The 16,080-nt window shown below is 38.3% G+C and overlaps 2 protein-coding genes across 5 annotated transcripts; one reads left to right on the top strand and one right to left on the bottom strand.

Annotated features, from left to right (window-relative positions):
• Window positions 1–1,338: 1,338 nt before the first annotated feature.
• Window positions 1,339–11,002, bottom strand: LOC131219203 (gamma-tubulin complex component 2-like). 4 transcript variants are annotated; one of them, XM_058214214.1, is made up of 10 exons: window positions 10,557–11,002; window positions 6,532–6,596; window positions 5,844–6,015; window positions 5,025–5,114; window positions 3,612–3,718; window positions 2,972–3,136; window positions 2,756–2,881; window positions 2,411–2,518; window positions 2,247–2,309; window positions 1,535–1,930 (listed from the first exon to the last, which is right to left on the bottom strand). In XM_058214214.1, the coding sequence occupies exons 5-10, from the start codon at window positions 3,708–3,710 to the stop codon at window positions 1,748–1,750; spliced, it is 744 nt and encodes a 247-aa protein (XP_058070197.1). In that variant the 5' UTR covers window positions 3,711–3,718; window positions 5,025–5,114; window positions 5,844–6,015; window positions 6,532–6,596; window positions 10,557–11,002; the 3' UTR covers window positions 1,535–1,747. The 4 variants fall into 4 exon arrangements, with proteins under 4 accessions (XP_058070199.1, XP_058070197.1, XP_058070196.1 ...); XM_058214216.1 differs by lacking the exons at window positions 6,532–6,596; window positions 10,557–11,002 and adding an exon at window positions 1,339–1,469 and having other exon boundaries at window positions 1,856–1,930; window positions 5,844–6,488; XM_058214213.1 differs by lacking the exons at window positions 6,532–6,596; window positions 10,557–11,002 and having other exon boundaries at window positions 5,844–6,489.
• A 3,659-nt stretch (window positions 11,003–14,661) lies between these two features.
• On the top strand, window positions 14,662–15,718 carry LOC131218385 (uncharacterized). The gene is made up of 2 exons (XM_058212984.1): window positions 14,662–14,812; window positions 14,908–15,718. Exons 1-2 carry the CDS (start codon window positions 14,675–14,677, stop codon window positions 15,148–15,150), a joined length of 381 nt encoding a protein of 126 aa, XP_058068967.1. The 5' UTR covers window positions 14,662–14,674; the 3' UTR covers window positions 15,151–15,718.
• The last annotated feature ends 362 nt before the right edge of the window (window positions 15,719–16,080 follow it).

Below are 16,080 nucleotides of genomic sequence, written 5' to 3'. Positions count from 1 at the left end.
AGATCCGTAGCACGACCGTAGCCATTATTGCCGTAGCCATAGCTCTAAAAGCTATGGCTACGGATACAATCCGTAGCCATAGAAATAATGGATACGGATTAAATCCGTAGCCGTTGCTTCTGTAGCGCTAAAGTATTTACACCTACGGATTATATCTGTAGCTAAAAGTTGAGCAAGAACCGTAGCAATAGGCTTAAATTAGCAACAGCTACGGTTTCAAGATATAAGGCTACGGTTAATATCCGTAGTTAATTAAACTATAGGTAGGGGTTAAATCCGTAGCAATATTGTCCGTAGCTTAAAATATATATAGCTACGGATTTTATCTGTAGCTAAAAGTAGAATGAGAACTGTAGCAAAAAGCTATATTTACCCAGAGCTACGGGTTTCAACAAAGGGCTATAGTTAATAGTCGTAGCTAACGCCTATTGTTAATAAAAAAATTTTAATTAGTAATGGTAGCTCTTACCATTGTAGTACTCCCTGATAACTCATATAAGCTAATATAGCTAAATACTTCATGGCTAAATCATTCATTCATTCAATCAAACAAAATCATCCATTCATTCACAAAAGTACAATGCCAACATAATAGTTATATGTCTATTTAAAGTTCTCATTAACAATAAGATCCAATGCCTTCTCGCAGCCAAATAGCTTCTCAACAATCGCAAGTGAAAACTCCATGGATGTGCATCTACTGGTTATCAATTTGCAATCAACTAACACCCTATTCTCAGCTTCACTTTGATTCGAAAGCTTACTGCACATGGATGATCATATACCTGTTTGATCTGAAGAAGAATCAATGTTATACGCTACCAGTCGTTCTTTTAGCTCGAGCACCTCATCATCTTCCTCTTCACTATCAACGATAGTTGGCATTTTCTGCTGAAAGACCCAAACCAAAAAGGCAATGAGAATTCCACAAAAATAGGGAGATACTTGGGAAATAAGAAGTTTCAGGATTTGTAAGCATACCTTTTCGAGTAGGAGCCTTCTTCAGAGCTCCCCTGCCTTTGGGTTTTGTCCCCTTGGAAACATGTCCTATGGAGAGAAAAAGATAACATGCACTGAGATGAATGAAATCTTCAAGATGGGAAAAAAATGGTAACTGACAATCCACCCATTTCGGGTTTCAATTGCTGTGCTGCCGATTGGTGTGTACATTCAAACACGCTAATCGGGTTTCAATTTCTGTGCTATGGATTGGCGTGTATGGCCAAACACTGGCTTACTGACAAAGATGATTTTTTATTTATCAGAAAAGAATGATGCCTACCAGTTTCAACTGTAGTACTAACTAATGCTACAAATTCAACAACAATATCTGCTTCATTAGCTTTCTTGGTGTTGTTCTTTATTGGGTGCTTTTTAACTTGTCTAGAAGCCTTAGTGAGAGGCTTACCTGCCCTGCCCTCCATCTATCCTATCACCTCCTCCACCTGGGCTTCTTCCTTCTCATGATCCTGCATCGATTGAAAATCAGACAAGAAAGACCAAAAAAAAAAAGAAGAAGGAAAGTCATGTCCTCAAAATTGGGATGAGACAAGATCCATAAAAATCAGCCACATCTATTTTATGGTTGATGCAAACAGACGTTTAGCATACAATTGCTAATTGAATGAAGCAAATGAGATCCCTGAAGCCAACAAAATATTAATCAGCCCAGTCTTAAGGCACTCAGTTAACAAGATGGATTTTAATCAAAACAAATACTATTGCTGTTGAAAGGCAACACACAATTTCAGATGATCCTAGTGAATTTGATTTCCATTTCAAGAAACAAGGATTGAATTGTAATGAAGTAGGATACACTGTTCATATCCATTAGACAAGGGAGCAAATTCCTGACCTCGAGAAGTTGAGGCAAGAGAAGCAGGCACTCTTTCAGACATTTTTTAAGGAAAAAATCGTGGTGTTGGATAACCTGCCATGCATCACCCATGAGTAAAGTCTGTTCTTTTAGGGTGTGTTTGGATGTTCCACGTCCAGCAGCAGATGGGATGTACTCTACACAAATATGTATTAAGATATTCTTGTCTCACTCTATCAGTTCAGAACAGAAATTTAGGAAGGAATCTAGCTTATAGTTTCTATTTTCTGCACCAATGCCAACTCAAAGCGGGGAGCTTCAGCCAAAAGCTCCATACCAACCATCACTAGGAGTCACATCCAAACAAGCCCCTAAATATAGCAAATAAAGTACATTTAAGAAGAGGAAAGTAGGAGAATGATGAGAAGACCTCATCTATGCTCTTTGCAGTTAGAAGTCTATTGTGCATCACATGCCAGTTGGGTTCAAGAACCTATGAATGGCGTACAAGGAATTATTGCAATGAACAAAAGAACTTTGGTTCCAAAAAATGACAATAAAATGATATGCCATTGAAAATAAGACAGAGCTTACCTCAAATGTCAAATAATGTAAAAGGCTATTAATAAATTTAAGCATGCTGTGGCAAAGCACTGAAGAGCGGGAGGTGGCTGTTCCCAATTTGTTAAAAGCACGAGCCCCCTGTAAATATATATCAGTAATTTAGAAAGCAATCAAAACCCACCCAAGAGAAATTAGTACTTGCAGAGTGCAAATGACCCTCTACGAATGACAAACAGAAGCGCCTGCACATGCAAGAGTAGCATATGCACAAGATCCGACAATTCATCTGTAAGTGTTTGGCACTTACAGATGCACGACTGCATGTAACACTCCTTGCCACCTAAACATGTCTACATGAAAGAAACATACACATACTTGATGGACTTGCCATGCTCCACAAAGTTGGCGGTTGACGTGTTTACAATGAAATAGGAATCGAAAAATCAACTGATACTTTGTCAAGGCTTTTCTGGAAATCACAAGGGACAACGACCATTGCACCTATTCTTGTACCAAAATTTAATTACTAGAGAATATCCCCAGAGGATACTATGATTCAAAATGATAAAGGAATGCAAGAACATGACATACCTTGTAACTCAGAGAGAACGTTTCTAGGCCAGTGACACTTACTGGCTCTGTCTGATCATTACCATCAGAAACAGGCTTCTGAACTTCAGGAGTAGAAAGTAAATTTTTCATCCCATATTCCAGATCACTGAGAGTCCCCAATCTATTAAGCAAAGAAGATCTTTCCTGTGTGTGTAATGGGAGGAAAGAAATATTAGGTTTGAGAAATCATACTTGCAAATCATCTGCGAGCACCAATCATTAGTGCTCCACAAGTAACAATGCGGTATCCATCTGTGCTAACTAGGCCCGTTCATCTCAGTACTGTCCACATGATGAACATGTCCTAGCCCAGAAGACATGCCAGACCATTCATCAGGTGGACAAACATGTACAGTGAATGTGAACATTTGGTTATACCATTTTAACTTCCCGTCTCTTGGTACAAGGGTGGCCTACGTGATGAGTGGGCCACCCAAACTTTTCAGCTATGACTCATACAAAGTGGGGTTGCTTGATTGATGAACCTAATGTCAAACACAAGCCACAATGGCTTGCATCGATCGTTTTAATCAGCATTTGTAGCATGTGTCTGCAGGCAACACTCATTCAATTCCCACCAACTCTATATTAATGCAAGCTGATAAAAGGAGTCACTTACCACACAACATGTCAGTTCCTCCTGACAAGGATTTGCTGCTGCAGCTGTGGTCCATAAAGGAAGGTCCAGAAGAGACTGTACTCTTACAAAAATGAACATTGACAAGCCTGCACATATTACAAAAATGAATAAATTGGGACTGCATCACATCAAGGAAAGCCCTTCAAAATGTACCACAGAACAATAAAAAATACCGCAGTACCTTGCTATGACAAAAATATTCATTGCCAATTATAAAAGCAACGGTTCTTTCCATACACAATTATTGAATCACCTCCCTTGATCATGACACACTTTTTTTTTCTTATTTTTTAAGAGGAATTTATCAGTAGAAAGAAAGCACAGTCCAAACCTAACTCAGAGGCATTGCACATCTCATATGCATAAATCAGTCTACCACTAAGAAGTCGCCCAGAAAACAGAAATACGTAAGATTAAAATCAATTTAACTGAGGCATATCAACCAACATCAAGTTGAAGGGGATTCGCTATGTATGCTTTTCCTCAGTATGATTAGAGGTACTTTCATGCTTCCGAGGAGCTTCAAGCTACTTTTGTAATTTGAAGAAATTAAGGAGCGTTGAGTTATTTCAGATGTTGCTGTTGCATCCAATAATATAAACTCCGAAACATCATAATGAGCTTCTTTTTCCCCAATAGTTGAGCTATATGACCTCTATATGACTTTATAAACATGGCCTTAGGAAGGTTTCAAGAGTGGGTCAATATCAAAATGGTAGACAGTTAGGATGAAACACATATATAATCGTGGGCCTCATAAACACATATATAATCATGGGCCTCATAGAGCACAGTCGGGATCTAGTTCATTCTAGTAGAACTTAAGACTCAATCCACATGCTAGTTGATGGCACCCACCACGTTTCCTATGTAAATCTACTCTGCCTGATAAAATATCAGATAAAGTTCATGTGGTGGGGCCTTTGTGAGTTTTAAAACGAGTATGTTCACTTCTTGATAGTGAGATATAACTGATTAACGGGTTTGATGAAAGATATACCCTAGTTTGGGTCATGCCATGGGCAACCTGTAAGGGAGTAGCCCCAATGTTATACACTAAAAAAGAAAAAGATTTTCTACAATCTATTTGAAGGTAATGACCATATGGCTAAGATCATTGAATCTGTGCATACTTCCAGAAATCATTAATCCACATTGGGGAAAGTACATGGACGTTACCAATTGAAACATAATCCTACCAAATGTGTTGTCCCAAAGATGGCTATACCATCTTCTAGCACTCTTGAGTTATCTCCCTCTTAAAAAAATATATCAATGAAGAGAAAGCATAAATAAAAAAGAATCTCCTTGTTAAAAAATATCAATGGTGAGAAAGCATATAAATAAATAAATAAATAAATGTCAGATTTTTTTTTTCAATCCATAACAAACCTAATCTGTGCTTTTTCCAATCCTCCTCAATCTGAATATGGCTTCAAATCATCTCGATAAACTCCAAAACTCCGAAATAAACTTCCTAAACTGCAATGGAAATAAAAAAATTGAAAATATCAGTTTCTCAACAAAAACTGAGAGGAGAAAGAATTTCACAAATGTTACCAAGTGCCAAAGACATTATCAAAATTTTTTTTCCCCAATTTCTCTGTTTTTCCTCCTAATCTAAGAACTATACCAAAAAAGATCTCTATAATTAAAGAAAATTAAAAAAATAAATAAATTAATATTCAAAAGATCTAAATCATCAAACCACAAAAAGAAGAAAGATTAAGACAATGTTGTGTTTACTAAAATCCAAAATGTAACCTGTAGACTTGCAAATAGGGGCAAGACCAACTTACCAAAGCACACAAAACATATATATGGGTACAAGCAACTGCACTTTTACCCAACATTTTAAAGTTTTTTTTAATGGCAATCTAATGGCAACATAACTTTTATTGAAGAAAAGAACAAAGCTGAAATGGCTCTACATGCCAGATAAAGGTGGATGATGAGAGATCATCCAAAGAGGAGGACTGAATCAGGCCCCACAAAGGAACAAACCTTTTCACATCCATACAGCCACTAAGCTCAAATTTTTAGTTTTTTAATTGATTGAATTTCTTCTTAAGCTTGATAGAAGTATGTTTTTATCCTTTATATCTGTTAATTTGAGCTGATTGAACTGATTTGTTTAAGTTCTGAAGGCTTCCATGAATTGGTGTGAGTGTGTAAAAAACAAAACGTATGAGGGCTTTTGGAGGCCCTTACTGCTACAATACGTTGTGGGAGGGTTTTAAAGTCAATGCATCAATGCTTAAATAAAGTTAATCACTGTATCCTATTGTTGCAGTCATGAAGTAGCATCCATCGGGAGACCATTCGCTTGTAACAGAGCATTCTGCCTTCCAAGCAACTTTTTCTCAGAACAGTCCCAAAAAGCCTGAGAAAACAGAATTAATATACAATAACAAAAGAAAAGAAAAACATTGACATATAAATATTCTGAACTGAGAAAAGAATATCCACGGTTCAGTAATTGATACATTGCAAATAAAATCCTATAACATATAAGAGGGAAGACAGGCAGCTTTTGAGCAAAGATCAACTAATGATTTAGCACCTTCAACCAAAGGAAAATAGTACAAGGTTCACACATGGTGTTGTGGATGCACCCACTGCTTGTTTCCATATCCCTCTTTAACAAGGCACTTTGGGTGACTAAAATGCCCTCTAGAAAGTTGATGTGGAGCCATCAATGTGCATGCAAAATAAGGCAAAAGTATTGCCAGAAAACCTCTTGGCCAAAATAGAATGATACTGATTTTATAATGTGTCCAAGATCTGCGCAGCAATTAGGCAATATCCATTTCAAGTATTAGATAACAGCAGAGAAATTTCAATAAAATGACTCAAAGCCACACCAGGTTAACTAGAATTATTTCAATTGGGCTCTGACCTCCCAGGCCCAACATCATTATTGCAGTATTTACCTCCAGCCAGTTTTCCAACTGTATCATTGACCTATATTCAAGGCAACTAGTAAGTACCATTAAACTGAGTTGCAGGGGTACCACTGACACATAAAACATTAAAAGTTACATGTGAAATTGACACATGGATATGGCAAATACTAGCACAGGACATTTATTTGGCACATAAATTAATGTAAGATCCTTGGGAGGGCTAAAGCCAAGATTCATCAAGAACAAACTTACAAGTTTGGTAGAGAATGAGATGAACAAGAGGTTGGTAAACTTCAACGCTGCAGGTTCATTATCTTTATCCTTAATATTCTAGTAGACTGACATATTAGTGGATCTGTTCAGAAAGAAGGTACTTGCATAGGAAAAGAAATTCAATGCTATATGCCACTTTTTTGCCTATCAGGCCTGGGGTTCTTTACTGTCGAAGTTTGAATGTGACTATGCTTATGTATGTTCTAAACAATAGCAGCCTTCTTTCCTTTCCCAGTTATGTTGATGATCTATGCATGATTAAGAATCAAATTTGTGCAGGTTCTTGGGCACATCTGCTATCACATTCTAACTGCCGATTTGAATGGATACATGGCAACCGAGACCAACCTGAAAAATCCTGTGAACAAGTGGCGATATGGTTCCGCTCTAATTATAGTATGTTCTTTGTTCTATTTAATTAGATCCAAATTCTTGTTAGTTTTGATTTCTTCAAGGAAATGTCAGAGATTGTTCCCTGCAGAAAAAAAAAGGAGAAATTGGAAGTTTCATACAAAAATGGAATCCGCTTACCTTTTACCTAAACAGGAAAAAATGGAAACAGAAGCAAAATCACTATCTGTTTGAAGATATTGTCCAACATATTACAATACATATCCAACTCCAGTGGGAGTAAGAAACAGAACCAAAATCCAGTCTCAGCTACCATTAAGAACAGGGCATCGCCAAGTTTTAGGAAGTCAAAATCTATGTTGAGATTCATCTATCCTATCAAGGAACAAAGAAATGGATATTTTTGTTGACTAGCACTCCGGAATAAAACCTTTTGTCTACATTTACATCCGAGGTTGACAAAATGTTCTCACATCTTATTTGTGATGAAGATCAATTTAGTTTGAACTAAATTACCATCCAGACCCTTAAACAGACAAAATATCAAGTCCTATGAAAAAGGAAACATGTAATAGTAATACCCATTTTGTTGTGTAATAGATTTTAGAACACGCCCACATGCAGGTTTTGATGCAGACAAAATCATCCATATGCAAGGATGGTTCATGAGGAACCTAAAGTTTAAGAAAAGCATTATTAATGATAAGACAAGGTAAAACATCTAGCACAATAAAACATTGTTGGGGCAAGGAAACATGCTCTTTTATAATCATCTAGAAAAATAACAAGTGCATATATATATACACCAGTTGTAAACTTGATATATTTAAAATTTGGGAATCGGATTTGAGTCTGAAATCCTTCATGTATCAAATCCAAGAGTTGTTAAGTTGGCATGGTATAATTTGACCATGATCACCCAGGACAATAATCAGGCCAATCTGGTCATCCGGTGGGACACAAGTGTAAATCGAATCAGAAAATGAGAACTCTTATTTAAATCATGAGCTGTTTTCATGTAGGGTGTTCGCCTGATGAGCAACAGACCTGATTTGCATGCCAGGTGATCTTCATGATGGAGCATAAATAATGTAAAACATGGATTGAATGTCCTACACACATGTGACATAAGCATTGGAAAAGGTTGCAAGCAACATTTCAGTTGAGGATGATGAGTCCTCATCTAACATTATTCAGCCTGGCTATATGTGCAACATTATTTAAGAGTGAAAGTTCTTCAGTTTATGCATAAAGAGCTCAGGCTTTGATATTACAGATAGAATTTTATATAGAGTCGACGACACATTGGTGAAGTGTCATTACACATAAAAACCCTTCTTCCTTCTTTTTTTTTTTTCAAAGATAACGAGATTGTATTAAAAAGGAGAGGGAACAAAGGAGGTAGCTGCTGAGATAGCAGCGAAGCCAAAGAAAAGGAAAACAAAAAAACAGAAAAACTAAAGGCCTAGAAACAAAAGATCCACATCCTTAAGCCCATGAACATTAACGAACCATGCTCCTAACCCTTCTTCCTTAAGTAAAATTTCTTGAAAAAAGAAGGGAAGGTGCAATGACAAACTTACCACCAGATGTTCCTAACCTATTTGTTGATCAAGTGGGCCACAATCCAAAGAAATACATATTTTAGAGGAATGAAACTAATGGTTTAAATTCAAGATGGATGGGTTACCTATCCAAGGATTGAAATGACATTTTTGTAGGATATAACACATACATCAATCCATCACTGGCCTGAAAATAGAAAACTTTATAATCAACATACCACATTTAATCTGTCTTACCGGACAGAATAATCCACCACGGGGCCGCTGCATGTGATTTTAGCAGGATCTTATATCCATTCATCTATTGTCCAGCCATGAAGCATGCCTATAACTCAAAAGTCATAGTTTCTGAATTGTTGTGATGCATTTGTCCGAAAAAAAGGGCCAAATTTACATCAATCAGCGTACCTAAGGACCATTCAATCACTGATCTTTTGGACTGCAATGAAAGCTTTGTATGGGTAACATATCATATATGCCAATGTACCAAAAAAAAAGGTGGAGGCAAAAGTCTTGGGTTCTGGTCAATAAATTTGCATTTCATGTTCAGTAATGTAAGCCATAATGAAGCTAACCAAAACATGACTGTCAATGTAACAATATTCAACCTCCTACTGCTAGTGCCGATAGGTGTTAAGTTCCTTTGATGTCTCCTTCAAATGAAGAATCTACAAAGAGGGCCTGTTTGGTTTACCATTTCCTATGATAAATACTGGTAAATGACTAATAATTATGAAAAATTATATGGTATAATATCCTTATCAGGAGACTGAAGAAGTGCAAGAAGTATACAAGGGCTTTTTTTCGTAGACCACATACTAGTTGAATAGCCTTTGATCGAACTTCATCTTGTGAATGAACAACACACTGACATTGAAAACACAAATAAGTAAGTTTTAACTACAGATAATGCATCATTAGGGGAGAAAAGGGGCATTTATTTTGTGAAGAAGTTTTGTGGTCCATGTCTCTGCAATCCACTTCACCACCTAGTTAGGATTTCATACATGGAAAAATCTATTAAACATGTAAATCTAATATTAATCTCAAGACATCTTATGATTGTTATCGAAATTGTAATAAGACTATAAAAGAAGCCCAAGTGCTTTGCTAGCAATGAGCATGAAAGAGGCAACTTAGTAAAGGCCATGTATCTCTAATGGCCTTCCACTAATAATAGTAGCTGTGATAGGTAGCAGCCTACTAAGGGCCATATATCTCTTTTTCTTTTTGTTCTTTTCTCAATTTCACACTTAATTTTGACAACAACTAAAGAAAGAGCCCTATATACCATCTATTTGGACATGTATATGACATGCAATAGAAAGCATCAAAAGCAACAACCATGATCCAAATATCGAATCAACCGCATGATCGTAACCATCCACACCAATGGATCTCTTTGTAGGATCAATTCAACTTAACAGCCATGGCCCACCAAATTGACGGTCTGGATCAATCCACAAATGGCTATACACCAACATTCTGGTTTATAATCTATACACAATCACTCTCGTGATATGAAGAAATTAAGTGACACCAAAGACTCCAAAAGGGAGAGAAATGATATTTACACACCCACTTTTCGATGCACACACACCTTTTTGTTTTACTTATACGAAAAGCAAACTACAAAAAAATAGACTATTCGAATAATAAAAGTAGAAAAGGGGGTGTGTGCATAAAAAAAGTGAGGGTGAGATAATGAAAAGTATAGAGACAGAGATGGTCATAGAGAGAGACGATGCAACAAAAACTAATGAAAGAAATGAAATGATAAGAAAATGTAAAATGGTAAAAAGATTGGAAGTTAAGGCGTTTATTTGGACCTGAGCAGGTGCGGCCATCTGAACTGGATGTGGCTTGATGATGCGTGTATCATTTGCAGGAAGCTTTGAGAGTGCGAGTTTTAGAGATGAAGAAAATGCAATTTCTTACTTGAAATTGAATATATCTTACAGACAGACAGAGAGAGAGAGAGAGAGAGAGAGAGAGAGAGAGAGAGAGAGAGGTTCATCTTCAAAAAACCTTCCCAGTGTCATATCCCAATCCATACATACGATCGTATATGACCGCATATCATCTCATCCCGACCTTATAAATCTCCATCTCCAATCCAGTACTTCAGCTCCTTGATTCTCTCGGTGAGCCTTTTTTCTTGATTTTTTTGGTTTTGTTTTCAAACCATAGGGTTTCGATTTCTAAAACTCTCGATCCAAAGCCCCGCATTGTTTTTTCTTAAAATTTTCCTATGTTCCAAGAGAGAGGATGGGGAGCAGTGAGAGAGCATTGGGGGCGGAGAGGGAGAGAGAGAGAGAGAGAGAGAGAGAGAGAGAGAGAGAGAGAGAGAGAGAGAGAGAGAGAGAGAGAGAGAGAGAGAGTGAAAGAGGGGTTTTTTTAGTAACCATAATCTTTAAATCGCCCATGGCCACATGAACCGTCGACAATGATTGGAAAAAAAAGGGTCGGTAATGCTGTTGTTTCTTGTAGTGAAAAGGGGCAGGGGAGATCGAGAGAGAGAAAGGGACGGACATGAGAGGTGGAGGGAAATGAATAAAAGCAGCGCGGTTTTCAACTTTTTTGCCTGCTACGGTTCTCCTACGATTTTTAACCGTAGCTAAAAGCCCATATGGCCGTAGCCATTGAACAATCCCTAACGGTCCCTCCATGGCTCACATTTGACGGGATCTGGACGGATGTCCTTGTCAAGGGCTTTGTGGGGTCCATCTTGATGCAATCGATATATCCACTTCGTCCATTAATTTTGTAATTTTTTATAGGGAATAGACCCAACATCTAGGCAAATCGAAGGTGTAATTGAACCACACCATCAATCAATGGATTAATCTCCACTCTTTCCTACCGTGTGGTCCACTTGTGCTTTCGATCTACTTTTTTGGGTTATTGCCCTAAAATACTCTTAAAAAATGGATAGACATATTAGATTGATAACACACATTTTAATGGGCCTCGTAGAGTCCCTTATGAGGTATCCAAGTTGTATGCACGTCTGGCGGAGTTAGTTTTTAGCTACGGTTTGGACAGTTTTAGCTACGGTTTTAAGCCGTAGTAAATGAGCTACGGTTTATAGCCGTAGCAAAAAACCAGAATAGTCCGTAGCATTTGTTCATTTTTTTGGTAGTGCCAGCTAACTCACCTCAGGTCGGTGAGACCCATCCTCAGGCGGACAAAGCACCGACTTCGGCTGTGCCCTAGCTCAGACTACTTCGAGACAACTGAACCTGCCCTCCATGGGATTCGACTTGACCTTAATCAGGTTTGTCCGCGTTCTTAGCCAAATATCATGGAAACCGACTTCCACACGGATCACCATGAAATTCTAACCAAGGATGTAGAAATATCCATTGCGCAAAGAGTCTGAATCCTACTATAATCAATTACTGCCAAACAAAAATAAGTGCCCTCTAGGACACCGCCTCTCCTCACGTATAAATAAAGTACTTTTAATGGGGAAAGGTACACACAATCTCTAGCCCTAAACCTTCAATATTCAACTAGACGTAGGTTCCTGACTTAGGCATCGGATAGTCCCCTACACTAGCTAGGGTCTTCCATGTCTATTCCTTGTGCGGGTTCGCGAGTCCAAGGAAGGCTAACCAGATTTCTGCATCAACAAAATTAATCTGACATGATTTGACATTTTTTTTCTTATAGTATGGCCCACCTAAGGGTTGAATCAACTTAATTTTTTTTTAATTTTTAGCTCCATGGTGAACAAGAGGGTACTAAAATGGAAATTTTGATAGGGGTTTAACTAGATTTACCAATGCAAGCTCTCTCACGTGCTTGTGACATGCATAGAGTGCAAGCAAGTGTACTGATTAATACACTCTAGCAAACTTGCGTGATGCATGCAGGCTTATATACCATACAGAACCGGTATTGCTATTTTTGGAATATACAAGCATAGATGGCACTAAATACAAGTATACAAGAAACAGTAGCATACCTGATGTGTGGGGTCTTGTCAGGTCCAAATATGGGCGATCTCAGAAGATCTATGTACCAATTTTTGGAATATACAACTCTCGCATGCTTGTAAGATGCCTGCGGGCTTGTCATCTCCAAATATGGACGGCTGCAGTGGACCCACGTAGTTTTCAGAATCTATGAAGTATAATCTTTGCCCACACGCATAAATAAAGCTCAACTACACGCCACACGTTGGCCAGCACTGAGCGATAGGTCGGATATCCACTCCATCCATCAGAACGGCACCACTATATCAATACCCTAGCCCAAGAATCAAGTTGCTCCACTGGTCAGGTCGGCCACGATTTGCAAAATAAATGTACAGCTCTAAAAACTTGGCTGAAGTTCTCTTACCCATTCACACATTTCCGATATTGTGCACATATGGTTAGTGGACCAGATTTCATTTTTGGTAAAACAAGTTCAATGTCGGAACTACGGACGGATAGATTAGACATCGCACATATCTACTACGATGGCACATGTATAGCTTGTATAGGAGCTTCATTGCACACGCGTGTGCACTTAGCAAAGCTCAAGAACTATAGCAGGAATGATGGTTTTGCGTAATTTGTAAGCCCTATTAACCTTTTGGCTACCAAAGATTATAGCTGCTGTAGGTACGTGTCGTGCGAAGATGAGCACTGACGCTCCTCGAGCTCCGAGTTGTACGAACGGTTCAAAGGAGATCAAAGTTACATGGGACCTACGGTGATGTATTTATTATATCTACACCGTTCATCTATTTTTAGAGATCATTTTAGAGCGTTATTTAAAAAATTAATCATATCCAAAGATTATATTGACCACACCACAAATAGCATATGAGATAATGATTTTCAAAAATTCACACGGCCCACCGTAACGTTTATTTTTCATCCAATCTATTCATAAGGTCACAGAGACCTGAACGAAGAGAAAAAAGAAAATTTCATATTGATCCAAAATTTCTGTGACCCCAAAAAGGGTTTCAATGGTAAACATTCAATCCCCCGTTTTTTGCAGTGTGGTACACTTGATAGTTATATCTGTCTTATTTTTTGTCTCAAGCCTTCAGATGAGCTCACCAAATGGATGGACGGTTGGGATATAACACATACCTTAATATCAGACCCACCGAACTTGCTTACGTCAGTACAGCAGCTATATAGCTAGTGTTAGGTACACCAGCCAGTCCGCTTCCCCAAAGATCCTCTTTTGAAAATAACCTTTAGATGGTAGCTTTCATCAGGTGAGGTTGTGGCAACCCACATGCCTGGGGACAGCCTCCCTCTATTTTGCTAGAACACACAGCAAACACTCAGCTCCCAACCTCAGGAAAGCCAGACAAAATGGGCTATCTCCACATGCAAATGCGCTTTGAGTGGGGAACCCTTCACACTCGTAACTAGTTGTAGATGAGAAAAATGCGCAACTAGCTTCTGGTAGGACCGACCATGGTGACCATATGGCATCCGACCTGTCCATACTGAAAATGGGATGCCCAAAAAATAGTACCATCCAACCATTGGCTGAGCACCGACATGAAAATTTGAAGGTTTTTTGATAGTTGTCAATTTTTTTTAAGGTGCATATGTCCCACCTATTGGTTGGATTGGCATGATTTTTAATTCATTTTATTTTTACAAGGAGACAATCGTGCTCGACGGTCTAGATGTCATAACATTCTGCAGTGAGCCTACACTCAGCAGTTGCGCGAAAATCTCATCACCAACTTAGTTGAGTCTGAGATGCTCTCTTTTTGGTAAGTGGCATCAAATCATGAGTGGGAAAATGAGAACACCTTTGTCCTTCCTCACATGTTTTTACTCTTTAGATGGAATACTCAAGTGCCCCCACTAACTCAAAAGTGAGCCAATAGCAAATTACCTTCACCAACCCCATACCTACATTCTCTTTAAATCTTCCACTTTGCATGGATCAGTTGGGAATGAGAAGCAAAAAAGTTCAAGGAATGGAGCACTCTTATGAATATCCAACCCAAACTTCAAACGATGTTTCTCTTAAAGAGTTAAGAGACAAGCTTGCAGAGTTTGCTAGAGCAAGGGATTGGGAGCAGTTCCATAGCCCTAGGAACCTCCTCTTAGCTTTGGTAAGCCTTCACTAGCTAATAATGTTTTAAAGTTGACTGTGCATGGTTAGATCCACCCATATAAGAAATCATGAGTTTGGTGCGTGTTTTGGTAGGTTGGCGAGGTTGGCGAGTTATCCGAAATATTCCAATGGAAGGGCGAAGTAGCGAAAGGGCTTCCGAATTGGAGTTCTTCGGATAAAGAGCACTTGGAGGAAGAGCTTTCGGATGTGCTACTCTATCTAGTTCGCCTTGCCGACGTTTGTGGGCTAGACCTTGGTCAAGCGGCCCTCACCAAGATTGTCAAGAACTCACGCAAGTACCCCACTGTTGCTACATCGTCCTCATCCTCATCATGATCTGCCCATTAAGACCATTTTCTCCAAACTGCAGCGTATGCCCATGTGTGTTATGTGTGTGATTGGACCATTGGATTAATACCTACTTATCAATGCCAATGTCATGCATGTTAGAGAACTTAGGGTTAAAATAATTGAGCTATCCATATAATAGTTTATATTGAAATCACTTTTTTTTTTTTTTTCTTGGCAGCAATCACTTTGAGGGTACATAAAATTAATGCATTGTATGTGCAAAAACGCATATAATTCCGTGTAGTGTTCACGCATTGTAAGATGCATGAGTAGGATCTTTTGTAACCTGCGCATGTTCTTGTCAGCATTGCAAGTTGTGCACGGAACTCTTTGGTTCTATGACATGCATTAAGTAGTGATTTGGAGAAAGTGTACGGTGCATGCATAACAAAGATGGAAGGGTTACTTACCTCCATGTAGCTATTAAGTGTCATCTAGCAACAAGAAAGCGTACATGTGCGTGTATTGAGATGGGTGTATTTGAAACACTATAAAAGGAGCAGAGATGTTCCCTTAATTTGGAGCAAGAAGAAGCAATAGAATCTAAGTTAAATTTTAGTTTCATTTTTTTTTTCTTTTTAAAGATAAGATACGATACCTTTTGTTTCCTCAAAAAGGGCAGTCAGCTTAAAGAATACAAAAGATGAACCACACCTGCACCAGAAAAAGAAGAAGAAGAAGAAGAAGAAGAAGAAGAAAAAAAGAAGAAACCCACAAGTAAATTTCGTCTCCTCTTCTTATCTAAATTTCTCCTCTTTTTCCTTCCATCAAATCAAATGGAATGTGTCCAGCCATCAGGGTATGAGACCAAATTGCAGTTTTGTTGCTTTCAAGTTGAAGTGGAAAGAAACTAACTACAATTTGAGTGCCAATTCCTTAAAGCAAGTGCCACCGAATGCCTGCCTCTTTTTTTCC

Source organism: Magnolia sinica, chromosome 11 (assembly GCF_029962835.1).
Source record: "Magnolia sinica isolate HGM2019 chromosome 11, MsV1, whole genome shotgun sequence".
Taxonomy (NCBI): domain Eukaryota; kingdom Viridiplantae; phylum Streptophyta; class Magnoliopsida; order Magnoliales; family Magnoliaceae; genus Magnolia; species Magnolia sinica.
The sequence above is the reverse complement of the archived record's forward strand: the minus strand, read 5'-3'. Positions and strand labels throughout refer to the sequence as shown.